The sequence below is a fragment of the Kogia breviceps genome, chromosome 12 (assembly GCF_026419965.1).
Source record: "Kogia breviceps isolate mKogBre1 chromosome 12, mKogBre1 haplotype 1, whole genome shotgun sequence".
NCBI lineage: Eukaryota > Metazoa > Chordata > Mammalia > Artiodactyla > Physeteridae > Kogia > Kogia breviceps.
In genome coordinates, this window is record NC_081321.1 from 95,764,253 (window position 1) to 95,791,635 (window position 27,383).

The 27,383-nt window shown below is 56.9% G+C and overlaps 2 protein-coding genes across 11 annotated transcripts; one reads left to right on the plus strand and one right to left on the minus strand.

The window, feature by feature from the left end:
* Positions 1 to 21,453, plus strand: L3MBTL2 (L3MBTL histone methyl-lysine binding protein 2). Of its 10 annotated transcripts, none has more exons than XR_010835949.1 (18): positions 1 to 132; positions 2,334 to 2,568; positions 3,855 to 3,988; positions 5,280 to 5,403; positions 6,184 to 6,263; positions 7,797 to 7,914; positions 8,320 to 8,454; positions 8,719 to 8,807; positions 11,974 to 12,205; positions 12,569 to 12,645; positions 12,833 to 12,937; positions 13,548 to 13,695; positions 14,097 to 14,179; positions 14,476 to 14,710; positions 15,205 to 15,270; positions 16,089 to 16,205; positions 16,656 to 19,683; positions 19,745 to 21,453. XR_010835949.1 is itself a non-coding variant. In XM_067010274.1 (18 exons), the coding sequence occupies exons 1-17, from the start codon at positions 109 to 111 to the stop codon at positions 16,198 to 16,200; spliced, it is 1,959 nt and encodes a 652-aa protein (XP_066866375.1). In that variant the 5' UTR covers positions 28 to 108; the 3' UTR covers positions 16,201 to 16,205; positions 16,656 to 21,453. The 10 variants fall into 10 exon arrangements, 8 of the variants coding, with proteins under 8 accessions (XP_066866374.1, XP_058937115.1, XP_066866375.1 ...); XR_010835948.1 differs by having other exon boundaries at positions 28 to 132; positions 13,548 to 13,782; positions 16,581 to 19,695; positions 19,758 to 21,453; XM_067010274.1 differs by adding an exon at positions 14,901 to 14,957 and having other exon boundaries at positions 28 to 132; positions 14,476 to 14,615; positions 16,656 to 21,453.
* CHADL (chondroadherin like) lies at positions 20,900 to 26,676 on the minus strand. The gene is made up of 5 exons (XM_059081050.2): positions 26,518 to 26,676; positions 24,834 to 25,002; positions 22,570 to 24,273; positions 21,889 to 22,055; positions 20,900 to 21,262 (listed from the first exon to the last, which is right to left on the minus strand). The coding sequence occupies exons 1-5, from the start codon at positions 26,658 to 26,660 to the stop codon at positions 21,013 to 21,015; spliced, it is 2,433 nt and encodes an 810-aa protein (XP_058937033.1). The 5' UTR covers positions 26,661 to 26,676; the 3' UTR covers positions 20,900 to 21,012.
* Between the last annotated feature and the right edge of the window lie 707 nt (positions 26,677 to 27,383).

The following is a 27,383-nucleotide window of genomic DNA, read 5'->3' on the forward strand; positions in this document are numbered from 1 at the left end:
ATTGGTCCGCGGCTCTGGGAGGCGGCCAATGAGTGCGCTCGGGGAGAGCGCCGAGGCCAATATGGCTTCCCGCACCTGGTGACGGTTGAAGAAACTGTATTAGGTCTCATGGAGAAGCCCCGGGGCGTCGAGGTGAGAGGGAGAGGACTTCTCGTGATTGGGAAAGGGAACCCCGAGAGCCCCGTTCGGTGGGCCCTTCTTTAGGCCTTTGAGCGACGCCAGGAGGGTGGAGGGTGGAAGGATGGATAAACAGATAGTTAGGCTGAGCAGGGCCCGAGGCGATTGGCGTTGCTTTTTGCTCGGGTTCTGCTGGGGCCGAGTAGTTGAGGAAGGAACAGCTTCCCTGGCCTGGGGAAGGGGAATTGGGTTCAGAATCTGAGAGCTCCTGAATCTTCCTCCTCCTCCTTGTCTCGTGGTGGTGTTCTTTAGGGCTGATGAGGCCTGTCACATCCTGGTGGGAAGTAAGGGATGATTAAAGTTTAATAAACCCTCCGTGTCCGGAGCGTTCACGTGCATTATCTCCCAATATACTCAGCAGCCCAGTGCCTCGTTTTTGTGGTTCAGGTAGCTGAGGCCTGGAGGGGTGGTGCGACTCCCGAGGAGGGTCACAGGACTGTAAAGTTTAGGAGATAGGCCTAAGTCCGTCAAGTTCCAAAACTCTACCAGGTTTGCTTTTTCCACTCTACCACCACCTGTAACCCACGCATCCTTTAATCATTTGGCTTCTGGTCACCTTATATTTGAATTTCCTTTCTAGCATATTTGCATGTGTAGTTGTAAATATAAAGTGGAATCGCTCAAAAACTCTATAAGGGTAAAGGAAAATAATTATACAGTGGAGAGTAAGAATGACAGCTCACGGTTTCAGAGCTGTCAGTAACTGCTGGAAATGGAACTAGGCTTTGCATGTCATATCAGCATTCACAGCAGTCCTCTAAAAAGGGCTTGTTATTATCTCCATTGTACTGATGGAGAAACCAGGAGCAGTAAGGTTATATATCTTGCACAAAATCACACAGGTAATAAGTGGAAGATCCTGAATTCAAACTCAGGCTTACCTGGTTTGAGAGCCCATGCTTTTAACCAGTAATAATCACCAACAGTTATTGAGCACATGCTGTGTGCAAGTCACTGTTCTGAGTGCCTTGCCCGTATTAACCCTTACTTCTCCCCAAAAGCCTATGAAATAGGTGGAATTGTCCTCATTTACAGGTGCGGAAATTGAGGCATTGAGATTGACCTGCTGCAGGTCCGACGGTAGGGATGGTAGTAGCTAGTAAGCAGTAGGGATGGTATTGGAGCCCTGGCCTAGAGCCCAAATTCTTCACACCTTTTCTACAACATGCCAGATAGATTCATATACAGTATCTCACTTACATTCCACATCCTGGAGCCAAATATTTTTCTTGTTTTATAGATGAGAAAATTGAGACCCAGCGAGGTTAAATGACCTGCCCAAGGACCCACAGCTAGGATCAGAGCTGAGTCCAAAGCTATTGTATATACCACAGTGCTATAGCTAGTGTGTCATTGGCCTCCGAAATTCTCTTTAGGGCAATCTGGGCCCCAAATTAACTTTTGTCTGACTTAAGTTGTTTTTGAGTTGAAATTACTTTGGTGTACATATGCTGAAGGGGGAAGAATAAGTTTCTAAAATACATCTTCCCCAGAAAGTCTTCATGAGGCACTTTGCTTAGGATATTTTCACATCACTATATTCTGTTTGAATTATGGTAAAGTGTAATCACTTATAAATCCACAGAGGGACCTTAGTGAATTCCTAGTACATGTTTTCTGTCTTGCTAAGGTATTTTTTTTTTTTTAATTTTTGGCTTCATTGGGTCTTCACTGCTGAGCACTGGCTGTCTCTAGTTGCAGCGAGCGGGGGCTTCTCATTGTGGTGGCTTCTCTTGTTGCAGAGCACAGGTTCTAGGCGCACGGGCTTCAGTAGTTGTGGCACATGGGTTCAGTAGTTGTGGCTTGCAGGCTCTAGAGTGCAGGCTCAGTTGTGGTGCACGGGCTTAGTTGCTCTGCGGCATGTGGGATCTTCCTGGACTAGGGTTCAAACACGTGTCCCCTTCCTTGGCAGGCGGATTCTTAACCACTGCGCCAGGGAAGCCCCTAAGGTATTCTTTTGATTTGCAGTTGAGAAATGTATAAACAAGAGTAATGATCCTGGTGTTTGCAAAAGGGGTATTTGATTCTGCCTGCCACTTGGCCCAAAAGTGTTGACTTGACCAAGAACTGGAAATGGAGTTGATAGCAGATCTGCAGCTTCCTTTCCCATACACTAAGCCATCCATAATTCCTTCTGCCTGCTTTTGTGTCACTAGGAGACTTCACAGCCAATGGAGGAGGAAGAGGAAGATGATGATTTGGAGCTCTTTGGTGGCTACGACAGTTTCCGGAGTTATAACAGCAGTGCAGGCAGTGAGAGCAGCTCCTATCTCGAGGAGTCAAGTGAAGCAGAAAATGAGGATCGGGAAGCGGGGGAGCTGCCCACCTCCCCCTTGCATTTGCTTAGCCCTGGGACCCCCCGCTCCTTGGATGGCAGTGGTTCTGAGCCAGGTGCCTTCAAAGTGTCCCCTGGAGAGGGGGAGGTTTCAGAGGCTGTGGAGGAAGAGGGGGATAGGCCAGGTGGGCAGAGCTGTCCAGGTGTGAAGGGCTCTTTGATCTGATGTCCAAGGGATCCGATGTCTAAGGCCCTGGGAGACAGCAGAGGCACCCCAAGTACCCCCAGGGGTCATGTCCTCTGCTGCAGTCTGATTTCAAATTGTGATTTCATTCTTTCTTATAATTAATATTTATTCAGCACATGATAGATGCCAGTCATTAACATGGTGCTGCTTTTGCCTTTGTCCTGTTCTCTAGATATGGAGAATATAGGACACCTAAAGTGACCTGGTTACTATCTGGGAAGGGACAAGAAATAGCTTGTGGGTTGGAAGTGAGAGGGGGGAAAATACAGAATAGAGTGACCTCCGGGTTAGAGGGTTAGGGTAAGGGTAGGCCGATGACAATCCCTATGAATCATCTGGAAGCCAGTTGGCTTCAGAGATGTGATGCTTACACAGCTCCTGGACCCCTGTGTCAGGGCCTCCAGTGTGGGGACTGCCTGTGAAAATGGGGAGGCTAGATGGTCTGTGATAACATTTCTGTCCTCTGGTCCCTTTACTCTTTACAAGAGGAGAATCTAATACTCTTTGCCACTTGTTTCCTTTCCATTCATCCTGTCTTCTCTTCCTTTCTCCCCTTTCTTTTACCTTTCTCCCTTCTATCTTCTTCCAACCTTTCTCTTAGAATCTTAGAACTTTAGAACTGGAATGAACTATTAGAGCCCATCCAGTGCAGGGGTGCTAGCGCCTGGCTACACATTAGAATCACCTGGGGAGCTTTTAACGACCCACAGATGCCTGTGTCCCACCACAGACCAGTTAATGAGAATCAGGCTTGGGCATTTTCAAATGCTCCTCTGACTGATGTGATATCAGGGATGAAACATTGATCTAGTTCAGTCTCTTTACAGATGAGAAAAAAATAGGCCCACGGAAGTTAAATGATACGGGTACATTTTTTCTTCTCATTTTCCTCTTTGCAGACTTTCCAACACTCACCTGTTTCCCCAGTCATCCTCATGGATTTTCCTTAGCCCCACCATTGACACATATAGCCAAGGGGTGCTAAGGAGCTTCAGGTGTACCCACCAAAACCTCCTCCTCCTATTCCAGTTCTGTCAGCCTTAGGGGGCCTGGGACTCACCTGATTAATGCAGGGCCCCAGGTTTTGAAGGGCCCATCATTTTGTTTGATTTGGGGTGACGATCAAGGGAGTCACGTGCTAAGTTCTCTTCCCAGCTGTCTGTGAGATGTGTGGTATCGTGGGTACGAGGGAAGCCTTCTTCTCCAAGACCAAGAGATTCTGCAGCGTCTCCTGTTCTAGGAGCTACTCCTCCAACTCCAAGAAAGCCAGTATCTTGGCTAGATTACAGGTGAGAGGCCATCACTTGGAAGACCCTTCCTGGGGCCCTGGGCGCTGAGACAGGAGCCATCAGCAGGCTGGCCTTGTGTTTTCACAGCACCGGTTCTCAAACTTGACTGCACGTTGGGGTCACCTGCAAACCTTAAGAAATGGTGATGCTTGGGTCTTCCTCCCAAAGATTCTGATTTAACTGGGGCCGAGTGTAGCCTGGACACAGGGCCTTTAACGAGCTCCCCACGTGATTGTCCTGTGCATCCTGATGTTTATTGCGGGCCGCAGCGCCAGCTCTTCTGCTTAGTGCCCCGTACACTCTATCTCTCACTTTGTGAGATAGTTACTATTATTTCCCTCATTTTGCAGATTTTAGTCAAGGCATAGAAAAGTCCTTCTCAGTGAGCCAATAATGGTATTGTTTATAACTGTAGTTTGGGGATACTTGCTATGGGCTTGGCACTCTCAGTCCAACCAGTGATCCCTAAAAAATGAATGTTTTAAAGATTCCGATTTTAAGGCCTCAAAAATTTTTACTAACTTACTCAGAGGTACACAAATAAAATTGAAGAGCCAGGCTTTGACCCCTTGTCTGTGTGGAATTTAAACCCAAATTAAAAAAAACTATTTTGGCCACGCCTCACAGCCTGCAAGATCTCAGTTCCCCAACCAGAGATTAAACCAGTGAAAGCACCAAATCCTAACCACTAGACTGCCAGGGAACTCCCTCAACCCACATTTCTATTTCACTGATCTCTTTAGTAAATTCTCTGGGCCATTCTGATCAGTACTTAAGTTACAAATTACAGACCAAATCAATGGCCTTTCCCTTTGGGGGGGATGCCTTTGAGCACCCGATAAGCTTTGGACTCTCTAGAACATTCACGTATGTTCTAGAGAGAGTCCATGGTTCAGTTCACGAGCCCTTTGAAGCCCATTCTCTGCCATAAATTTGTAGGAGCACCAAAGGAAGGAGATGGCTGAGAGTTGACGACACCAAGAAGAGGTTCCTGGCAGAAGCGGGGCTTAAAAGATAGAAAATGTGCCCCTCCCTGCGTGTGGCTCTGCCAATGCCCCGCCCCTCTCCAGTTGAACAATAGCTAAATGCTTACTGAGTGTGGGCACAATACAGCAACCCCCACCCTTGCAACTCCCCTCTGAGCTAAGCATTATCATTGTTATCATCTTGATTTACAAATGAAGAAACTGAAGTCCCAGAGAGGTTAACTGGACTGAGGCCTGATTTAAATCTGTCCAAATCCGGAGCCTTGTTCTTAGCCTTTAGGCTACACGCTCTCTCCTCCCTCCAGGGAAAACCACCTACCAAGAAGGCCAAAGTCCTGCACAAAGCTGCCTGGTCTGCCAAAATTGGAGCCTTCCTCCATTCCCAAGGGACAGGACAACTGGCAGATGGGACGCCAACAGGGCAGGACGGTAAGGCTGCAGGGGCCGGCGCTCGGGAAGCGGGCCGGGCGCGGTGCCAGGACTGGGGGGGCCTCCCAAGGAGCGAGGATTGGAGAAGGTGGCCAGCTAGAAAGTGCCGGCCCAGGCTTGCTTTGGATTGTATCTTCCTCACCTGGTAATTGTGAAATGACCGCAGAAGATCCCTCAACCACTCTTAAACTGCCAGGACCCCTACTCTTGATCATTTAAAAGCGGAGGATTAGCTTCTTTTTTTTTGCATTGCCTTTAGCTCTCTGGCTTCTGTTTCCCTGGGGCAGTGGAGACCCAGATCTTGTTTGAAGAAGGGTGACGGGATAAGGGAGGAACCTTTCTCTCTTTCTGAGCTCGTGTAGCTATTTCTGAGCAAATGTAGCCATGAAGCGGCTGCGCTAGATGGTCTGAGTTTCTGACCGATATTGAGCTCCCAGGCTCAAGGGTTGGAGGCGCCTAGGTGTGTGCACCTCCCACCCATTTAGATTGGCTGTGGCCAATGAGAGGTTGGGGGCGGTCTGAGGAATTTAAGCCCAAGGGTCTTTGAATTTCCGTCTCTCTCTGGGGAAGGAAGGCCAGACATTTCCCTGTGAGTGTTTACTCCTGAGGGTCTGGCAACCTTTGGATAAGGCCCTCCGCCGTCCTGATGGCCGCTGCTGGGGCAGGTATGGGGTGGGGAAGGGACCTGCTGCCCCCGCCCCTCAGGCCCGGGGTCCTGGAATGGCTGCTGCCAGAGCTCCCAGCTTCGACCCATTAACCCTCTCCCTCTTTGCCCCGCAGCGCTGGTCTTGGGTTTCGACTGGGGGAAGTTCCTGAAGGATCACAGTTACAAGGCTGCTCCTGTCAGCTGCTTTAAACACGTGAGTGCCCTGGGGATGAGGGGAGGGAGGGCGGGGGTCCTGAGCGCTGCCGCCGGCTCACCCACCTGCCTCGCAACGTCGGCACCGGGAGAGAACAGGGTGAGGTCTGAGTGCTCGAAGCCCAGCTTTGCCGCTCCCTCCGGCTTACCTTTCTGTCCACTGCTTTTTCAGAAAGTCCTCCCACGGACCCTCAATGAGAGCTTCTAGCCCCTCTGAGGTTCCCCACTTCGCTTATTCACATAATGGCACTTTGTGCTGTGATATCCAAAAGCAAACTTTGAGAATCTCTTTCTCCTTTTCTCCCATTTTTAGTGCTTTCTCATTGAAAGCTTGGCGCTGCGAACTGCCCTGGGCCCCTTGGTTCCCGGGAGGCCAATGTGGCTGCCTCCTGGAACCCCTTCTGCTAAAGGCTCCCCAACTCCCTGTCACTGAGGAACAGCAAAGGCTGACGCCTGGAGGGCTGGGCTTGGAGCCGAAGAACTTAGCAGGCAGGCCTGATCGGTGGTCTCCTGCAGGCGCACAGGGAAACCGAGGGAGCTCTCTTGTCTTTCAAGCCAATTTCCTAAACCCAGGAAACCCAGGAGGAGGCCTCTTTAAACCCACTTCCTAGCCTCTAATTTCTGAGCTGCTACTGAACTCTGGGGAGGGCGCTGATCAGGGAAGGGTTGGCACTCGGTGCAGCTTAACTCCTCCTCTCCTGTCTGGTTGCTAGTGAAGGTGCACGTCTTTCCCAGTGGGGGGAGCTCTTTGTTTCCTGAATTCTCTAGCAGTTCAGGCATTTCATTGCGGGGAGTTGCATCATACTTGCACTAACATATCTGCCTCGATATGCCCTGCGCAAAGCCCACCTGAACGTGCCTGAGCAGTGTAACTGTTTCGGGGTTCTGTGATGAACCCAGTCCCTCCGGCCAGGGAGGTGGAATGGGAGGCACTGATTGGCTGCAACCAGGGCTGAGAAGGAACAAAGGAGAATCTCCCCAAAGGAGAACCAGGGTGCCACTGGCAGCAAAGTAAGGATTAGATACCGGGGAGGCAGCCCCAAGCAGTCCAGTGCTGTCGGGGGCATGTTAACAGGAGGAGGAAAGGTGCAGAAAGGACGTGCCAGAGCAGTGGGTGGGCAGCCAGCTCTGTGAGAGCCAGCCTGGCGACAGCTGCGAGACCAGGGGTCGTGGTCCTAACGGCCCAGGTGGAGTGACGACTGAAAGAGGTGCTGTTTGTGCCGAGAATGGCGCCTGGCGCGTGGTGAGGGTGAGAAACTGCTAGGCGTCGTGATGTCAGGCAGGCGGGCACAGCCATGGTGTGCCCGAGAGGCTAACAGTCAGGAGCGGCCCTGTACAGCTTAGCACCCAGGACCCTCTGACTCTGGGTCTCTGCCCAGCCCCACCCCCACATCTTGCCCGTCTCTTCATCCCTGGCCCCCGGCCTGGCCTTCCACACACAGGCAGTGAGGGGCAGCGCCGAGGGGCGAAGGAGGAAGGACGCAGACTCTCGCGAGGCCCCTCAGCCGGCCGCTCTCCTCTGTCCCCCTTACAGGTCCCACTCTATGACCAGTGGGAGGACGTGATGAAGGGGATGAAGGTGGAGGTGCTCAACAGCGACGCTGTGCTCCCCAGCCGCGTGTACTGGATCGCCTCGGTCATCCAGGCGGCAGGTGGGTGCGCCTGCGGCTGGCGCAGGGTCGGGCCCGGCGGGGGCATCTCCAGAGGGACAGGCAGTGGTGGAGCAGAAATCGGCCTCATAAAACAAACACAAAAACACGCCTGCTGGAGTTTCTTTCTGCCTCCCTCCTTGCTGTTCTTTTCTCCTGCCTACCTTAGAGGGGACCACAGAGCTTGGCGAGTTTGGAAACTCCCATTTTTTTAAGTTCATTCCAGGGTTGATCAGGCTATAGAAAATTATTCTCCCTACTGTGCTGTACTGCTTTCCGAGTACGTGGCATGGGTTTGTTTTTACTCTGGCTGTTGTGGAAGGAGTTCTTGATATAGGCAGCAAAAGTCCTGTTTAGGCTGGAGAAGAGCGAAGGCCTAAGAGCACACCTCTCCCTCCTCCTTCTCAGGGTACCGGGTGCTGCTCCGGTATGAAGGCTTTGAAAATGATGCCAGCCATGACTTCTGGTGCAACCTGGGGACTGTGGATGTCCACCCCATCGGCTGGTGTGCCATCAACAGCAAGATCCTGGTGCCCCCGCGGAGTGAGTTGATGAGAACATTCCCTGTCCTGGTTCCTGTGGGGCCCTTGGGAGCAGTTAGACCAGAACAGGGCCCACCTGCCTCCTTGCTTCCTGTGCTGCCTTGTCCCAGAGGCCCCGTGGCAGGTCCAAGTTGGGGGAGTCCGGTTTTATAAGATGGCGATTGCTGGCCTGAAAAGGCAGAGATGAGTTATTTAGGCCCCTGTGCTGCTCCATCAGTGGCAGTGTTGTCACTCTGTACTCGGGGTTCTGCCCTGTCTCTTGCAGCCATCCATGCCAAGTTCACCGATTGGAAGGGCTACCTCATGAAACGGTTGGTGGGCTCCAGGACGCTTCCCGTGGATTTCCATATCAAGGTCTGGCAGTGAGCGCTGTGGGTCTCCTAACTGATCTCCTTCCTGCCCCTCTCCCGTTGGATCTGTCCTCTGTGGTATTCACTGGAGTATTTGTTCTAAGACTCCCTTGCTTAGCAATCTTAGCGGCTCCAGATTTCCTAAGGATGGATGGTGGGTGTCGTCTGCCTTCTCAGCCTAATAGCCTCCTCCCTGCTCAGACTCTGATCCAACCACATCGATCATGTTGCTTTGTCTGCCATTTCTTCTTCTAGATCCTTACCTTTGCTCATAGTGTTTTCAGGAGTGTTCATTCAATAGATTTTATTAAGTACTTGTTGTATACAAGGCACTGGAAATATGGAGAATGTGGACCCTGCCATCTGAGACTGTCCAGTCTGGCAGAGGAAATGAAGTCACACCCATGAAAAATTATAAAATAGCCTTGATTTTGAACCAGAGATGTGCCTCAAAATCATCTGTGTGGCATTTCATTTTAATTTTTTTTTTTTTTTTTTTTGTGGTACGCGGGCCTCTCACTGTTGGCAGCCTCTCCCGACGCAGAGCACAGGCTCCGGATGCGCAGGCCCAGCGGCCACGGCTCACGGGCCCAGCCGCTCCGCGGCATGTGGGATCCTCCCGGACCGGGGCACGAACCCGTGTCCCCTGCATCGGCAGGCGGACTCTCAACCACTGTGCCACCAGGGAAGCCCATTTTAATTTTTAAAAATTATTTAGTTCTTTAACATAAAAAATCATACACGTGGTAAAAATGCAAAGGGATCACAAGGATATGCAGTGAAGACTTCGTCTCTTCCCCCTTTGTATGCCAGGCCTGCTGTTGTGCGGCTTGCTTACATAGGTGCCTGGGCCGCGTCTAGGGTCTCTGGGGCCCCTGACCCGGATGCCCACACGTGGTATTCTCATGTTGCCTGGGTAAGCATCACAGCAGCGAGCCAAGGGGATGCAGGGCAGGTACCACCGTGACGTGTGGTTGAACTGGTCTTGTGGCCTCAGGACGAGCAGGTATTGAGGTAGGCTTTGTGGAGAAGACGGCATTTGAATTCTACCTTGATGGGTAGGATGTGGGCGGTCATGGAAGCCAGCAGTGGAAAATCAGATGGGAGGGTAGTTGGGGCCGTCTCACCCAAGGCCCCGGATGCCTGGTGAGAACATTGGAGCTGTGGCCCTTAGCTGGTCTTCAATGAGTAATGGTTCCAAGCACCTCAAAAACAATTTTTCCCTTATATGAACATACTGGATAGTACTCATTTGCTATTCATCTCTCTATATTTTGTTAATTGTCATAGTCTTTTCCACAAAACTGCAAGCTTTTTCTCCTATATTTCCCATAGTACCTTGCACAGTGGACAGGGTTGGTGACTGAAGATGAGTTAGGATGAGGCAAATGGCTGTGTGCAGGCCACCAGGAGCGTCAAGGTGGCCTCATCTCTGCTTAAATGAAAAAGAGCTTGATTCTGGGTGGCAGAGCAGGGCTCTGCGTGAACAGCCAGCAAGCACACGCTAGCTGTCACGTGCCCGGTCCCTGCAGCAGGGCACGCGTACAACAGCAGCTGCCTCTGAAGATCGGCGGGTGGAGAGGATAGGAGGGTTGGGTCTGTGGAGGGAGCCCAAATCCAATCCCTGCATGGTAATCCAGTCCTGCAGTATGGTAAGTGCTTCGACTGAATGCCCATCAGCCAAGGTCGGTGTGTGTGTGTGTGTGTGTGTGTGTGTGTGTGTGTGTGTGTGTGTGTGTGTGTGTGTGTGTGTGTGGAGAAAAAACATCAATTGAACACTACCTCCGTGTGTGTGTGTGTGTGTGTGTGTAGAGAAAAAACATCAACTGAACACTACCTCCGTGTGTGTGTGTGTGTGTGTGTGTGTGTGTGTGTGTAGAGAAAAAACATCAACTGAACACTACCTCCGTGCCTAGTTTGACTGAATGCCCATCAGCCAAGATCAGCCAAGGTCAGGTGAGGGGTGTGTGTGTGTACTGTACGTTGTCAAGAAAAAACATCAACTGAACACTACCTCCGTGCCTAGTTCTGTGCTTGGAGCTGAGAATGTACAATAGAAATGACTCAAACCTAGTTTCTGCCTTTATAGACCTTGAGTTCCGGTGTGTGACCTTAAACAAATGAGGGCAATAAAGCATTGTTGGGTCATGGGCTGCACCGGTGGGCACAAAGGAAAGGAGCTTGTCAGGAAAGGCCAGCGGTGGGGAGGCGGCCCAGAGGGACCCCAGCCCAGGCCTCGCCCTATGTCTCTCCCTCTGCTAAATGGGCCTGGTATATTCCAGCCCTTGAGCTGAGGGTGAAGGATCTGTGTCCTGGTGGCTGCTTTGTGACCCTTGAGCAGCTCCCCCTCCTGGTGGGATTTGGAAGAGCACTGCTCAGCCCCCATCACGTGGAGACTGGGATGCTTCTCCCTGAGCCTGCAGTGCCCTGGTGCTGGAAAAGCCCTACAGAGCTTACATAACCATCCTCTACCCTTGGCAGGACAGCACCAGTCACAGCAGACAAAGAATCTCCTGTCTCCTCACCCAGGCCCTGCCACCAGGGCTCTAGAGCAGCTTGTGGACATCTTGGTCACTGTCCTTTGCTGCGTCAGAGGGGCAGGCATCACTACTGAGGTGCTATGAGAGCCGTTCAGAGCTGCAGCCCAGAGGGGCTGGAGCTGAAATTAAATGTATCGAGGCAAGGGGCACTCAGTTCCCTAAACACAAGGCTTGTGTGTGCCATCAGTAGGGGCCAGAAGGTAGAGGGGAGTGGGGTACCTTTGTGATCAGAGTGCGGATCCCTGAAAGAGCACAAAGCTGCGCACCAGAGCCAGATTTGCGGCCCAGCCCCGGCACTGACGAGCCCGTGTGACTGGGTAAGTCACGTGACCTCTCCGGGGCACCTGTTTCCTTAGTCTGAAAAGCGATCTGTAATTCCCATCATAACGACTTGCTGGCATTTTGGTGCACATGTTGTAAAAATCATATCATCAGTATCATCCTAGGGACGTGGGAGCCAGGGTTGAACCCGGCGGGACAGGAGGCTCATCTACCTGCTTCCTGACGCAGTGTTTGCGGAGCTTCCACTCCACCTTCCCCATCCTCTGGTTACTCTTAAGGGACAGAACAGGAAGGTGGGTGGGAGGGTCCACATGACCCCAGCAGGCCTGTGTTCTGATGTCATTGCAGATGGTGGAGAGCATGAAGTACCCCTTTCGGCAGGGCATGCGGCTGGAGGTGGTGGACAAGTCCCAGGTGTCTCGGACCCGCATGGCCGTGGTGGACACGGTCATCGGGGGTCGCCTACGGCTCCTCTACGAGGATGGTGACAGCGATGATGACTTCTGGTGCCACATGTGGAGCCCCCTGATCCACCCAGTGGGGTGGTCAAGGCGTGTTGGCCATGGCATCAAGCTGTCAGGTTAGCAGAAGTCCCTGGCCAGCGTGGGCCTGGGGGGCACATCTCTACACCCCACAACCATGCTGCACAGTAGAGGCCATCATCTCTGCCCTGCGGATGGCAGGACTTGACCAAGTATCCCGAGAGGTTGAGTGCCTTGACCGAGGATACTCAGGTTGAAGTGCTAAAAATTGGTTTGAAACTAGAGGCTACCGGCCACATCCCTTCCATGTGATGTGGGGAGAGTCTGGGTCCTGAGGGCTGAATAGTTCCCACAGAGAGCTTCTGGTCTAGGGGCACGTTTCTGGGGGAGGCGTGGAGGTGGCCCTGTTAGCAGCTTCAGCTTCCTTTTCTCCCTCCCTCCCGCTGCCGTTTCCCTAAAAGAGAGGCGCAGCGACATGGCCCATCACCCCACTTTCCGGAAGATCTACTGCGACGCTGTCCCCTACCTGTTCAAGAAGGTGAGGCACAGCCCTCGGGCTCTGTCCCCTTGGCCACGGGCCCGCTCTAGGCCTGCGGACCCCAGCGCTTCCCTGCGATGCCCCTTTCCCTCCCCGCTTCATTCCCAGGCCGGTGGCAGATGAGGCCTGCTTTCCCACCTTCCCCGGGGCCAGCCTGGAGGTTCCCCAAGTGCCCCGTTCCTTTAAGGTTCGAGCCGTCTACACGGAAGGCGGTTGGTTTGAGGAGGGGATGAAACTGGAAGCCATTGACCCCCTGAATCTGGGCAACATCTGCGTGGCAACCATCTGCAAGGTGAGCCCGGGGGAGCCCTCCAGCCTCCAGTATGGCTTTTTGCGGGCGTGGAAGTGGCAGAGCTTCCCAGTTCTGGCTGCTCCTGGGCTACCTGCTTTCGTGTCAGGGTCAGAGGTGCGTTGGACAGGTGCTTACTGAACACCTGGCCTGAGTCTGTCCTGGGTCAGGTATAGGCCTTCCTGCTGCCACATGCCATGTCCTTTGAGTGCTGACCTAGCCAAGCCGTCGCCGGGCTGACTTCACTGCAAACCTCTGTTACTGCTGCAGCCTGAAGAGCAAACAGCCACCCTTTGGCCCTCCGGGGGGTTATGCTGATTTATCCATCCGGCAGATCTCCAGGCTGGGCCCATGTGTTCACTGAGAACACACTGACAAGAAGACAGATGCAGTTCGTGCTGGCACAGCATTTGCTATCTAGTGAGGAGGCTAAATGATCTCACGAGTGTGGGTTACACCAGTGCTGAGTGCTCTGAAGCAGCTCGGGGAAGGCTGAGAACCAGCTCTGGTTGGCTCCATGCCCCTTGCATCCCCGTCGTATCACCTCACCCTGGGATGGGGGTGCAGTTCAGGATTCCATGTTCTGTCTGCCCTCCTCCCCTCCACCTGCTAGGTCCTCCTGGATGGCTACCTGATGATCTGTGTGGACGGGGGGCCCTCCACAGATGGCTCAGACTGGTTCTGTTACCACGCCTCTTCCCACGCCATCTTCCCAGCCTCCTTCTGCCAGAAGAACGACATTGAGCTCACACCCCCAAAAGGCAAGACGAGCCTTACAGTTGGAAGGAGCAGGGTGAGGCCACTGGCCCAAATTCCTGGCCAAGCCAGACCCCTGGAGTTTGAAGTCTGTGAGTGGATTGGAGAGGTGACAGAGCTACCCAGGGTCACCACTAGCCCTTACTCTGGGCTCACTCGGGCCCGTGGCCGGTGTGTGGCTCGGTGAGCAGAGCTCCCACTTGTCCCTTTGGTCAGTGAACAACTTGTGCAACAGGACCATGGTCCTAGAGCGGGTACCAGCCTGGGGAGGAGGGAAGAAGGCTGCTGGGGAGACTCCGGGGGGGTCCTGACCGAGCTGCAGGCGCCCCTTTGGCGCTGGGAGACCTTCCAGGACTCCCTCCCGCTTCTCTTCCCCCCTCCTCATCTACACTTTCCACTCCTGCAGGGTATGAGGCTCACACTTTCAACTGGGAGACCTACTTGGAGAAGACCAAGGCGAAAGCGGCTCCATCCAGACTCTTTAACATGGTGAGAAGAGCAGCCCTGCCCACTGCTAGCGGCGGCAGTTCCAACCCCTTCTCTTTCCTCGAGCCCCCGCCGCCACTTCGGGGGAGAGGTCCCCAGCCCTGCCGCGGGCGCTCGGCTGAACAGTTCGGCCAGTCCCTTTCCCAGAAGGGCCAGTGCCTGGGAACAAAATGCAGTGGGATCACTGGTCAGAGGAACCTCCCCCCACAGGCACGCTCAGCCCTGCTCCCTCCCCCAGGTCTGCCCTGCTGGGCCAGGGCCCTGGCTGGCTTGCTCAATGCCTTTGTTCCCCCTCCCAGGACTGCCCCAACCATGGTTTCAAGGTGGGCATGAAGCTGGAGGCCGTGGACCTCATGGAGCCCCGGCTCATCTGTGTGGCCACCGTGAAGCGGGTGGTGCATCGTCTCCTCAGCATCCACTTCGACGGCTGGGACAGCGAGTACGACCAGTGGGTGGACTGTGAGTCCCCGGACATCTACCCCGTCGGCTGGTGCGAGCTCACCGGCTACCAGCTCCAGCCGCCCGTGGCCACAGGTCGGGCTCGCGCAGCCCTAAGGGGCTCTCGGCTTTCCTTTCCTTGCTCCTTCCTGCCAGCCGGGCCCTGCCCCACACCCACCTCGCTCTTTGGCATGAGATCGAGAATCTCCTGGACCGCTTCTAAGAAAAGAGTGGCCCTCGTCTCCCTGTCCTGACTTCTCTGTCTCCCTCTCCCTCTGGCCTGCAGAGCTCCTTCCTTGACCTTTGCCCACTCTGTCCTATGCTCGTGCCCTTGTGCACCCAGGTAAATTCCCTGGGTCCCCCCGAGAGCCCTGGTGATGAGGGTGGGAAGAAGGGACAGCTGTCACCCCGTCCCTCTCCGCAGCCCCTCCCGTCCTCACCGCCCAGCTCTGGCTTTGCTGCTGGGGGCGTCCGTCCCCTGTGTCAGGGAGGCCGGCCAGTGGGGGGCGGACAGGCATCTTGGGCTGTGCCTACAGCCTGTGTCCTCTCAGAACCCTCTCCTCACCTCTTGTCCGTACTTTCAACAACAGAGCCCACCACGCCTCTGAAAGCCAAAGAGGCCACAAAGAAGAAGAAGAAACAGTTTGGGAAGAAAAGTAAGTGACGCTCTAAGGCTCCCTGGGATCAGCTGAGCCTGTGTCCCTGGGGGCGGAGGTGGGGCGTCGCCACCTAAGTCGCGCTCGTCACGGTCCCGCCCTCTCCTTCACCCCTTTCCCCACGGGCCCGTCCACCACCCTGTGGCTTCAGGGGCCTGGAGCGTAAGTCACCCGTCTCTGGCAGTGGTCAGGATACCGAGGAAAAGAGACCAGAGACTGTGCTTGGGGTGGAGGGAGGCTGTGTGCAGAGGCCATGTTTGAAAGTAAAAGGTACGAAAGGAAACGGGTGGAAGCTGCTCCCCGAGGCTGTCGTTGTTCCCTCGTGACCCCCAGGGAGCGGGGGGAAGGGCGGCCACTGAGCTTGGGGATCCCTCCCCACAGACAGGCCCCAAGCTGAGCTGCGGGCCAGTGCGGTGAGCTGGGCTTCCTGACGAGGCATCACGCAGAGGAGAGGATGTCGCGAAGGGAACAAAGAGGAAACAGTGTGGTCCCCAGGCAGGATCAAGATGCTGTGAGGGTGTGGAGGCGACCAAGCGGCAGGACCCTGTGCCGTTCAAAGCGTAGGGCTGGGAATCACACTTCAGACTGAAGGCGGCAAGGGTCAGAAAAGGGAAGCTTAGCAGCCATGGCGGCGAGTGGGGGGAGCCTGTGAGCCTCAGGCACACGGCCCTGAGGGCTGAGGTCAGAGTTGGGGCCTCTGTCCTCCCAAACTGCCACTTTCCCCTCTGCCGCGCTGCCTGAGCACTGGGCAGGACCCAGCCTTCGTGCGCCACGTGGATGCATCCCCATCCCGGATTTAATTCTGTGTTTATTCAAAGGAAAAAGAATACCACCAACCAAGACCCGGCCCCTCAGACAGGGGTCCAAGAAGCCCCTGCTGGAGGACGGCCTGCAGGCGGCAGAGAAGATCTCGTCGGAGCCCGTTCCTGATGAGAGTAAGAGCCTCCCACGCGGGGTCGAGGTTGGGGGTGGCTCCGGTGCTCAGAGGCCGACCCCCTCCTTCCCCACCTGGGCACAGAAGAGTAGAGTCAAGTTGGAAGGGAGGTTTCTGGGCACCAGGCAACCCTTCTCAGACCACTGGGCCTGGAGGGCTTCCCAGACACCCACCCCCAGCTCTGAGTGGAGCCGAGCGTCTCGCATGGCCCTCTCCACCTCCGGCCCCAGCTCGTGTGCTTGGCAAGGTGGGCAGCCTGCCCGGCCGGGGTGACGGGACCCTAGGCCTTCTGTGCTGCCTGCCCCGCAGACGGGGAAGGGGCTCCCCTTGCCGTGTCCTGAGGGCCCGTCCGTATGAAGTCTGATTTCTTCCCCAGATCCTGAGCCCGCGCCCTTCCCGGAGTTACATGCACACTGTCTTCTCCCTGCCCCCCACCTTCCTTCCTCCTCAGTCATTACCGTGCGTGTAAAGGAAGAGCATCTCGACGTGGCCACGCCTGACAAGGCCCCGAGTCCAGAGCTGCCCGTTCCCATCGAGAACATCAAACAGGAGACAGACGACTGACACTTCCTCGCTGCCCGCCCAGCCGGCAGCCAGCCCAGGGCGCCTCGACTGCCGCCACCCCTCCACTCCTCCACCCCACTTCCCTCTGGAGACTGAGCCTTTCCGCGTGAATGCCGCCGGGCGCTGTGGGCGCCGGGCAGCGAACGAGCACCCGGGGTCTCCCGGACCCGCCCTGTCGCCTCTGCCCCCTCCCGGGCAACGCTGGCCTGACTAGGGCTGCTGAGACCCGCAGGCTCGCCTGTAAGCAGCTCCCTCTCCAGCTGGAGTTCCGAAGCTCTTCCTCACCAGCCTCCATCCACACCCACCATGTCCCTCAACTGCCAGGGGGGAGGGGCCACACACTGGAGGACAAGTTGGTTGGTTGGGGGGTGAGTTCAGCGTGTGTGTGTGTGTGTGTGTGTGTGTGTGTGTGTGTACGAGCACACACGTCCCCTGAGAGGGAGGCTGCCACCAGCATTGAACTTAATCCACTCTGGAGCCCACCGGGGCTAGGACCTGTCCTTTTCATTCCCGTTAGCCAGGGACGGGTCTGGCCCTGTCAGAAAGTCACAGGGTCGCGACAGAGTGGGGTGGTCAGCCCTGCTGGCTGAGGTGGCCCTGGAGGAGCTCCTGGAGGAAGGGACACACTTCCTGGCTCGTTTTCCTCACTGTTTGTGTCCTTAACTCCGTAACATGTTTTTAATCCCCTTCTCTCTAAAGTACCTTCTAGAAGTTCATCTAGCATCTGCCCAAATTTCAGCTGCTTTTTTTTCCCAGTTAGTCTCCTTTGAAACTCTCCTCCCTCTGATCCATCCTCTCTTCAAGAGACCCTCTTCCTGGAACCTAAGGTGAAGGCAGGTGCTGTCCTCAGCCCTTTTCTTTCCTTCTACATGTTTGGGTAGAGACGGCACGGCAGGGTGGGTCCCTGTGTCACCCCTTTAAGGGCTGCAGCTGTGCCAGGAGGGTATCTGGCTCCCTGGACTGTCGGGTGCTTGCCAGATGGGGTGCTGACCGTGGATGTGCTCAGGACCCAGCTGTTGGGTGTCATTCCAGAGATGGGGTGCCCAGCCCAAGGGGAGCTGATTTCCTGTCAGTTCAAAGAGAACTTGATCCTTTCTCCTTTTCTGAAGGCCCTCTGCAGGCCCACATGGTATAGAAACCAGGCCCAGAAAGCAGCCTCTTGCAGCCTGAATTCCCCAGAACATGACTAGGTGTGGAGCACAGTGACGACCAAGGACAGGGCAGGTCCCAGGACGGGGGGGGCCATGCCTGACCCCACCCCCACCTCACACACAGCGGACTTGAGTGGCATCGGCCTCCAGGGAGGAAGGTGGCATGGGTGCACTTGAGCTCCGCCTTTGTTGAGGGTAAACTGCCCAGCTGAGAATCATTCATCATCCCCGGTGCCCTTGCCGTCAACGGATCCAGTTCTGACTGAAGAGCTTCTAGGAAAACGGGACTGGTACGGCATTCTGGCCTTCGGTCGCTTCTTCCTGAATGGAGAAGTGAAGCCTACAGGTGCCGCGAGCACAGCAGGCAGAGCTGGAGGGCGAGATTAGCTGCCGTTGCGGCCCGGGACTGGCCTCCCATACCTAACCTGCGTGAGACGATTGAATCCTTTCTTGCTGAAGTCCAGTTTGTCAGCGTCCTGTTCCTTAGAGCGAGAGTGCATTCTGATATGCCACCCAACGGTGTCGGTTATGAAAATTGGGTGAGTTCACACATGAAGAGTGCAGAACACGTGTCATCTGTCATCTCCGGAGCTCCCTGTCTTCATAGCAACAACATTGCTATATTCTCGTTTATGGTTCAGCCGTTCCCCTCCCAAAGCTACAGGTTCCAGAAAGCCCAAGCCCGTGTCTTGTGTGCCCCTCGTGCCCGGCACAGAGGTGCCCTCAGCGAGTATGTGACAAAGGGACCTAGAGGTTCATTTGTCACAGATGGAAGTGTTGACCTCTGGGACATAATAGCTCAAAGCACAGAATGGACCTTGTTCCTCAATTGCCCTTGGATGGAACTAAAGGTCTCGAAGTCTCACAGCAGCGGGGCCACCTGGTGGCTGGGAAACATCCTAAAGAACAGAACCACTCCACTCCCTTCTCCCACTGCTTGGCCGCCTGCAGCAGCTCCCAGGTGCAGACACCGGAGGAAGCCCCCTGCATCCTCCTTTACTGTCACCTCATCTAGACCCTCAGCTCTGCTTGGGGGACGGGAAGCAAGGGGACTACCATTTGTGACAGGCTCCTGTGCCAGGCACTAGTTTACAGGCGCCCACAGCTTGCTTCATCTTCACAGTAATCCTGTGAAGACATGCCGGCTTCATTTTACACATAAGAGAGAGAGGACTCTTGAAAGTTCAGTACCCTGGTGGCTTGACAACTGGTAAACGACAGCAGTGGGAGTAAACCCAGGCTCGTCTGCCAGGTGCCTTCGGCCAGGCAAGCCCTCAGGCCCAGAACACCCTGCCAGGGCTCAGGGCCCTTATCCTTCTTCAATGCCTTGGCATTCCTGGGAGGAAGCTGCCACTTTCAACAAAGTAAAAACAAAAAGCCCATTGGGTGGCGTATCTCCATGTCAGAAAGGGTGGTTGGGTGGGGGTCCCGTGAGGCTGGTGGTGAACCCGTCGGGGCAGCTGCTCCCGAGTCAAGCTCGGCAGCCACGCCGTGCCGGTCGTCAGCACAACTCCCGGCTGAAAGTGCCGCCCAAGTGTTCGCCGAGTATGGCCACCGCCATTGACTCCGGTTCCAGGTCTCGCTTCGAAGGCTGAATGCTCACCTTCAGCCGGGGGTCTTTTTAGGGGTCCTTACTCACTCCCAGCCGACCTCCAGAACGAACACTGTTTTGGGTTGAATTAAGTCCCCACGAAGAAGATACACCTCAGAATAAGGACTTATTTCGAAATAGGGTCTTCACAGAGGCGGCCCGGCCAAAATAGGGTCTTCACAGAGGCGGCCCGGCCAAAATAGGGTCTTCACAGAGGCGACCCGGTCAAAATAGGGTCTTCACAGAGGCGACCCAGTCAAAATTAGGTCATTACGGTGGGCCCTGATCTAATGACTCGTGTCCTCATAAGAAGAGGGAATTGGGGGCCTCCCTGGTGGCGCAGTGGTTGAGAATCCGCCTGCCGATGCAGGGGACGCGGGTTCGTGCCCCGGTCCGGGAAGATCCCACAGGCCGCGGAGCGGCTGGGCCCGTGAGCCATGGCCGCTGAGCCTGCGCGTCCGGAGCCTGTGCTCCGCAATGGGAGACCGCAACGGTGAGAGGCCCGCGTAACGCAAAAAAAAAAAAAAAAAAAAAAAAAGGCGAATTTGGACACATCCAGCGGGAAGACAACGTGGAGAGACACGGGAAGACATCATGTGACGGCGGAGTCAGGGACGGGGGTTGTGCTGCCACAGCCAAGGCACATCTGGGGCCCGCGGAGGCTGCTGGACAGGGCACAGAAGGACCCTCCCCTCGAGGCCTCAGAGGAAGCACAGCCCCGCCAGCACTTTGATTCCAGGCTTCTAACCTCCACATCAGTGAGACAATACATTGCTGTGGTTCTGAGCCACCCAGCTTGTGGTAGTTTGTGGCACTGCGGCCCTCGGGAACTAATACAAACACCATTGATGGTCCCCAGGTGCCCCAGCTCTTCAAGCTGCAGGTGCAGAGGCAGGCAGGACCCTCTCCCTTCCTTCCCAGAGCCACCCCCCCCCCCGTTCTGGTCACGGCTTCTCTCTAAGGTCTGCCTCCCCTACATCCCCTCACCACCCAGCACGGGTCGCCACGTGGAGGGGTACCCATGTCCTGCCCACTCTTCTCGGATGGGCTGCGAGATTTTGCTACAGCTGAGCGTTCCAGTGTGAATGGGTTTGTCTGGACAGCAAACGTAACGTCAAGGGGGTGATGGAGTCCGACCCGTGGCACCAACCACACACCTGCACTCCTGCTCTTCCCGCCCCAGGGACGAGCGAGGCCCCCAAGATCAGGTGGGAACGGGCTGAATCAACAGCAATCTGGCAGCAATGGCCACTGTGGGGCTCTTCTCACGGATATCTAGGGGCCTGGGACGCTGCAGCTTAATCGGAAAGGCCACCGTCCCGTGGGATGAAACAGTGGGCAGTCATTTCCTTACAAACCCACTCTGGGCTTAGCCCAGAGGTGGCGGAAGTAAGGAGAGGGGGATGGACATTTTTGAACGGAAGCAACAGGGTCATTGCCCAGATCTAGAACCTCATGAAGTTGGGACCAAGACAAGTCAGACCCCTGCTACCCCAGGGGCTTTAAAACCTGACCCACCCAGTGAGGCCTCCCTGCACCTGCCCCGGGCCAACCTTGTTCGCTCCCTGCCATCTTCCCCTCATGGCGGTCCTCCGGGCACCAGGTCTGGGCGCCGGCGTCCGCTTGGCCTTCCTGGCAGCCCAGCCCGGGCAGGCTTCAAAGACAGCAGCTGCAGCCTTCACCCTCTGGCCGCGGACACTGGGAGGGGCGGCACAGACGGCCCCCACACGCAGGTTCAGCCCAGTGAGCCACCTGAGGAGAAAAGGGGGTTCGGGGCAGCTTGCCGTGCTGAGCTTTCCTGAGGAGAGCGAAGAGGCTCTCAATGATCTGGGGGCAGTGGGGCTCGGCCACTCACCAATTATGTGACCCCGAGCAAGTCACTTCAACCTTCAAGCCCCTCCCTGTAACGGGGGGCCAGTAATAAACAGTTTCAGAGGACTGAAGACCCAGACGCTGTTGAAAGCAATCTAGATAAGCTATCTAATTTAATGTAATTCTTACGACCGCCACCAGGAGGTGCATGCAATCCCTATCATCCCCTTTCCGCGGAGCCGGCAGAGAGAGGCCACGTGGCTCAAAGGCAGATGGTCACTCACAGAGGTGGATTTGAATTGCTTTCTTAGGCAATGACGTAAAGTGCTCACGCACGTTTACTAGGCCCCACCCCACTGGCCTGGGCAGATTTCATTCCCACTTTATAGATGAGGGAACAGGGGCTCAGAGAAGCCCACCCAGGCCCCGTGGGTGTCTGGCTCCCCCAGGAAGGGCAGCTGGCCCTGGAAGGATCCCCCCCCCGCCGAAGGCGCTCAGATGGCACCAGGGCTGGGCTGAGAGCCGCTGGTGGGTCCCCAGCTGGAGGCTTCGGTTGGGGTGCTTACCTGTGAAGTGGGAGCAGGTGGCAGTCACAGTGGAAGGGGTTGCCACTGAGGTCGATGAGCTCAAGCTGGCTGAGAGCGGGCAGGGCGGGCAGGGCCTGCAGCTGATTCTCTTGCAGATGTAGGCTCTGGAGCCGGGGCCCCAGGCCCAGGAAGGCCCCGGGAGAAATCTGCAAGAAGGCGCCAGGCCCCGGTGTGAGCTCCTGCCAGGCGGGTCCCACCCCCAGGCCTGGGAGGGAACCTCACGCTCCCCGTGCAGAAGGGGAGTAGAGAGCCCAATATGGGCAGGAAGGGCAGCGCTGGGGTGGAAAGCCAGGTTGATGCCAAAGCACGTGCCCTTTGCAAGTCACGCAGACCCCCGGTCCATGGTTCTTTCTGCTCTGCCCGGACCCCCGCATAACGGCAAAGCTCTGCCCACAAAGTGTGCAACGGTAGGTAACCCCACAGATCCACGTTCCTCTCTCCTCCAGGCCTCGGCAGTGCCCTCCCTGCCAAGCCTCTCCGTGTGGCACAGCATTCCTCCACACCTAGCTCCCTGGGGCAGGCGCAGGGTCGGGCTCATCTCAGGGACCCCACGCCCGGCCTCGGGCCTGGCACTGCAGGGGCGGCAGTGTTTGCTGAGTGAACGAAAGCTGCGTAGACCCTCGTGCCGCCTCCCCTCACCCTGTTCCCCCTGGTGCCCACCTGCTCCAGGCCACTGCTGTTCAGGAAAAGGTGTTGCAGTGAGCGGCCCACGGGCCAGAAGGCCCCATCTCGCAGGGCTCTGAGCGGGTTCCCCGAGAGCTGCAGCTCCAGGAGGGCAGGCAGCCCCTCCAGGGCCGCAGTGGGCACCTCTCGCAGCTGGTTCCTGTCCAGGTGCAGCTTCTCCAGCTCCTGAGTGGGGTCCAGTGCCCCGGGGGACACTTGGGTGATGCGGTTCCCACTCAGGTAGAGCCAGCGCAAGGCCCGAACGCCTGCCAGGTCCCCCAGTGCCAGGCGGTCCAGAGCGTTGTCCTGCAAGTGCAGGGAGAAGAGGCTGGGCAGGGCGTGCAGGGCGGCCCCTGGCACCTGCAGGAAGCGGTTGCGCTCCAGGTACAGGTAGCCCAGGCAGGGCGCCCCTTCGAGGGAGGCAGCGCTGAGGCTGGAGAGCGTGTTGTCCGAGAGGTAGAGGTAGAGTAGGCTGCCCAGCCCCACCAGGGCGCCTGCCTCCAGTTCCGTGATGCCGCAGTGCTGCAGGTGCAGCGACACCAGCTGGCCCAGGCCCGGGAAGGCCTCTCGGGGCACCAAGGGGAAGTGGTTCTGCCTCAGGTCCAGGAGCTGGGTGTCGTTGGGGAAGCCGCGGGGCACGACCTGCAGGCCGCGGCCCTCACAGCCGCTGTGCCGGGACTCAGGGGCGCACACGCAGGCGCGCGGGCAGGGCCCGGCCGCCCCAGCCTTCTCCTGGGAGGTGCCGGCAGGGGCACGGGGCCGCGCGGCCACCACCTCCTCCTCTTCCTCCTCTTCCTCCTCCGCCTCGGCTCTGGAGCAGCGCAGGTCCGAGGGCCGCAGGGCGTCCAGGGCCTCGCCGCGCAGGCGCCGCGGCCCCCCGCACGCGCCGTCCGAGCGTACGCGCGCACGCGCCAGCCACTGGAGCAGGGGCCGAGCCCGGCAGTCGCACCGCAGCGGGTTCCCCTGCAGCCGCAGCCGGCGCAGCTGCCCCGGGCCCTGCAGCGGCTGCAGGGCATCCAGCTGGTTCCCACGGAGGTCCAGGGTGTGCAGGCGGGGGCAGTGGGCAAAGGCCCTGGGGTCCAGGGCCTGCAGGGCCCCGTGGTCCAGCCTCAACTCCCGCAGGCCGGGCAGCACCAGCCCGTCCTCCTCGCCCGTGTAGGTGAAGGGGTTGTGGCCCAGTTCGAGGCGGGCCAGGCCGCGGGCCTGGGACAAGGTCGCCCCGGGCAGGGACTGCAGCTCATTGTGGTGCAGGCTGAGCCGGCGCAGCGCGGGCAGGCCGGCCAGGGCCTCGGGGGCCAGCACGCTGAGCGCGTTGTGGGACAGCTGCAGCCAGCGGGTGCGCACCAGCCCCTGGAAGGCCATGGCGGGCAGGTAGACGAGGGCGTTGTGGGCCAGGTTCAGCGTGGCCAGCGCGCCCAGCGACCCGAACGTCCCCGGCCGCAGCTCCTCCAGCAGGTTCCCCTCCAGCTCCAGCCGCCGCAGCGAGCCTAGCCCGTCCAGCGCCTCCTGGGGCAGCGTGTTCAGGCGGTTGGAGGCCAGGTTGAGGAGGAGCAGGCGGCCCAGGCCTCGGAAGGCACCCTCGGCCACCAGCTCCACCTGGCAGTGCCGCAGGTCCAGGTGTGTCAGGTAAGGAAGGTCCCGGAAGGCAGCTGGGGGGATCAGCTTCAGCATGTTGCCCTGGAGGTCCAGCCGCTGGGTCAGCTGAGCAGGGAGAGGTAGGGGAGGCTGAGCGGCACCAGGACCACCACCTGTGCCCCTTGCTAACCCTGGCCTTTGCACGTGCTGTGTTCCCTCACCTGGAACACTCTCTTCCCCCTCACGTCTCCTTCGTTCTCTTCATCCTGCTCCCTGACACCTCCTCCTGGAAGCCTTCTTCCCCAGCCGCCTGGGTATCCCCTACTCTAGCACTTTTCACGTTGAATTGTCACTGCCCCTTTATTTTCACTCCTTTCCTCTAGCTGTTGACTCCATAGGACAGAGATCATACCTTAGTCCAGTATATCCCCAGTTCTCTGCCACAGGGCCTGTAATTAACTCAATGCTGTACCTATATAGGTCACCTAACTTGTTCCAGTTGCCTAGCATTTTAAATAGATTGTCTCCCTGTTGGTGGTTTTTATCATTCCCATTTTACAGTTGTGAAGACAGGCTCAGAGAGGAAAACTGACTTGCCAAGGCCTCCCAGCCCGGCAATGGCAGATCCACTGGTGCCAGCCCGGGCTCCTCCTGCTGTCCTCCCCACCCCGTCTTGCCCTGCTGACCTCAGGGATGGCATTCGGCACCTCGGTGAGGTTCTGGTGCCGGCAGGCAACATGCTGCCTGGAATTGTCGCAGACGCAGGTCTGTGGGCAGCGCTGGGCAGCTGCATGCCAGGTTGGCCCCAGTGGCAGCAGCAGAGGAAGCAGCAGCACCACGGAGACACTCTGGGGCCTGGCGGAGAGAAGAAGGGTCGGGTGTTCACAGGAGCAAGGGTCCCACACTGTCCACTCACTGAGCCCCAGCTCTTGTCCCAGAGCCCCTCAGATGTCTTCCTCCTTTGGCTCCGGGGAAGCTGTCGTTACCCTGAGCCTCCAGCTCCTCCACAGAGCAGAGATTGCATGGTTATCCCTGTTTTACCCCAGAGGAAACAGGCTCAGAAAGGCGACCTGGCAAGTCCCTTTGTCTGCCCAGTGGGCTCAGCGAGGCCTTGCCGAATGCAGTTCAGAGGTGTGCCCGGGCTGTGCAGAGGCCCCCGGGTCCTCCCAGGGTGAGGTTGGCGGTGGAGAGAGAATCGGCCGTTCCTCAGACGGAGGTGGCATCGGCACCGCGGTGGCAGGTAGTGTAATGGCGCCCACGTCGGGAAGACAGCCTGGCAGCCAGAGGGCAGGACCCAGGGCTGGCCCAGGCTGTGAGGCACGACTTGGGGGGCCAGGTGTCGTGGGATCCGAAAGCCCTGAGGAGCCGTAATGGCCGGTCAGAGCCACTCTGACAGGCAAGCAGGTGGCTCTGACTTCTCTCCTGTTTCATCCTCTGTTGTCCTCTCTTCGTCTTAGTGCCGCCCCGCTGGCCTGGCCTGGGATGGGGGGAACCGCGGGTGTGGCCTTGGGGCTGTGCTTTGGGCAAGGTCTGTCCGCTTTCCTGTCTGTCCATCCACTCCCCGTCTACCCAATACCCAGCTGGACGCCTTTACCTCACAACTACAGCCCGCCTCTCCACAGGGAGGGCCGTGCCACGGTGGCCCTCCTGGCTTCCCAACTTCCGCTCAGCACCAACCACCCAAGGGAATTTGCCAAGATACGGACGGGCCCTGACACCCCCGGCCGAAAACCCTCCAGCCTCTCCTAACTGCCTTTGCTGGGAAATCCTGACTCCCGATTCCCCAGCTGGTACCCGCTCAGATCCTTCAGCGTCGCCGCGGGCCCCCCCACCGTCAGCACGCAGAGCAGCTCCCTCCTCGCTGCCTCACCAGCTTTTCCCTCTGTCCTCAGCTCTCTGAGCAGCCCCTCCTGACCCCCGGGCTGACTCCCACCCGGAGCCTCCCGTTTCCACTCACTGGGTTGCCTGTCACCATGCGGTTTTCAGTTTCCTTGGGGTCCCAGGGTCCAGCCCGGCCTTGGGGCTGGTGGCATCCTGTAGAGCTGTAGTGAGGCTGAGGCTCAGGGCAGGTCGGGGGGGTGTGGGGTGTGGGGACAGGTCCCTGAAGGACAAGCGTCCAGGCCTCAGGCCTGCCTAGCGCTCAGACAGGCTCCTGGAGGACTAGCCCAGGGGAGCTCCTGGGAGCGGGCACATTCACCGTCTTCCTCGGAACCCATTTCGGAGAGACCCTTGGAGAATCTCTGCCCCAGGACATCCCCGAGTCCCTGTCCCCCAGCCCCTGAGAGGCCCAGAGAGGGGCAGGGGCTTGCCTGTAGCCACTCAGCTTCTCTAACCGCCCCCCCCTTGCCACCACAGGACCCGAAGACTCACCCCGCCATGCCGATCGCACGGTCAGTCCAGCCTGGAAATGCAGCACAGGGGAAGGTTGGCAACGGTCCCTGCCTGGACGCCAGCGGGAGCCCCCCTCCCAGCCCGCAGACCTGGCAGCGGGGACAGGGCTGAATGGGAGGCATTGTGAGGTGAGGGAGGGGCGGGCATGGCGGGAGCAGCGGCTGAAGTTGCAGGGCCTCTTGCTCAGAATCCTGGCCCAGACCTGAGACCCGAGTCCCTGGAGCGGCCAAGCAGGGAGGGGCCTCAAGGGGCTGGCCAGTGGGTCCCAGACCTAGGCTTCCTCCGGCTGTGTCCCTGGGCAGGGCTGCACCTCAGCGAGCCTCAGTTTCCTACTCTGTGAAAAGACAGAGTATCAGTAACCAGCTCTTAGGGTTGCCCTGGGGGTTAAGGTACATAGTAGGTGCTCAAGAACAGTTAACTCTGCCCTGTTTGTGCTTGTAATAACATTTACGTACATTGTTTAACGTTGTACATAAATTATTCTACAAATTTGTTTGTTTTTCACTCAACATCAGCGAACTAAGTTGATTCTTCTTCGTTATACTCATTCATTTTGACTTGTATAGTATTCCACTGTATAAGTGTATCAACTTATTCATTAATCTTGGACGTTTAGGTTGCCTCCAGTTTTTTGTTATTACAGTGTTCCAAAGAATACCTAAATACTTATCTTCCTGGAGACGTGCATTTTTTAAAAAAATGAAATAGTTCATCTAGATCATAGCAAACATTTAAAACCTTTACGTATGCTATGATTTTTCAGATCCTATGATATTCTAGATCTGTGTTTCTGGTGGAAATGCAGCTTTCATTACTGTTTTTTGGCTTAAAAAAAAAAAAACAGA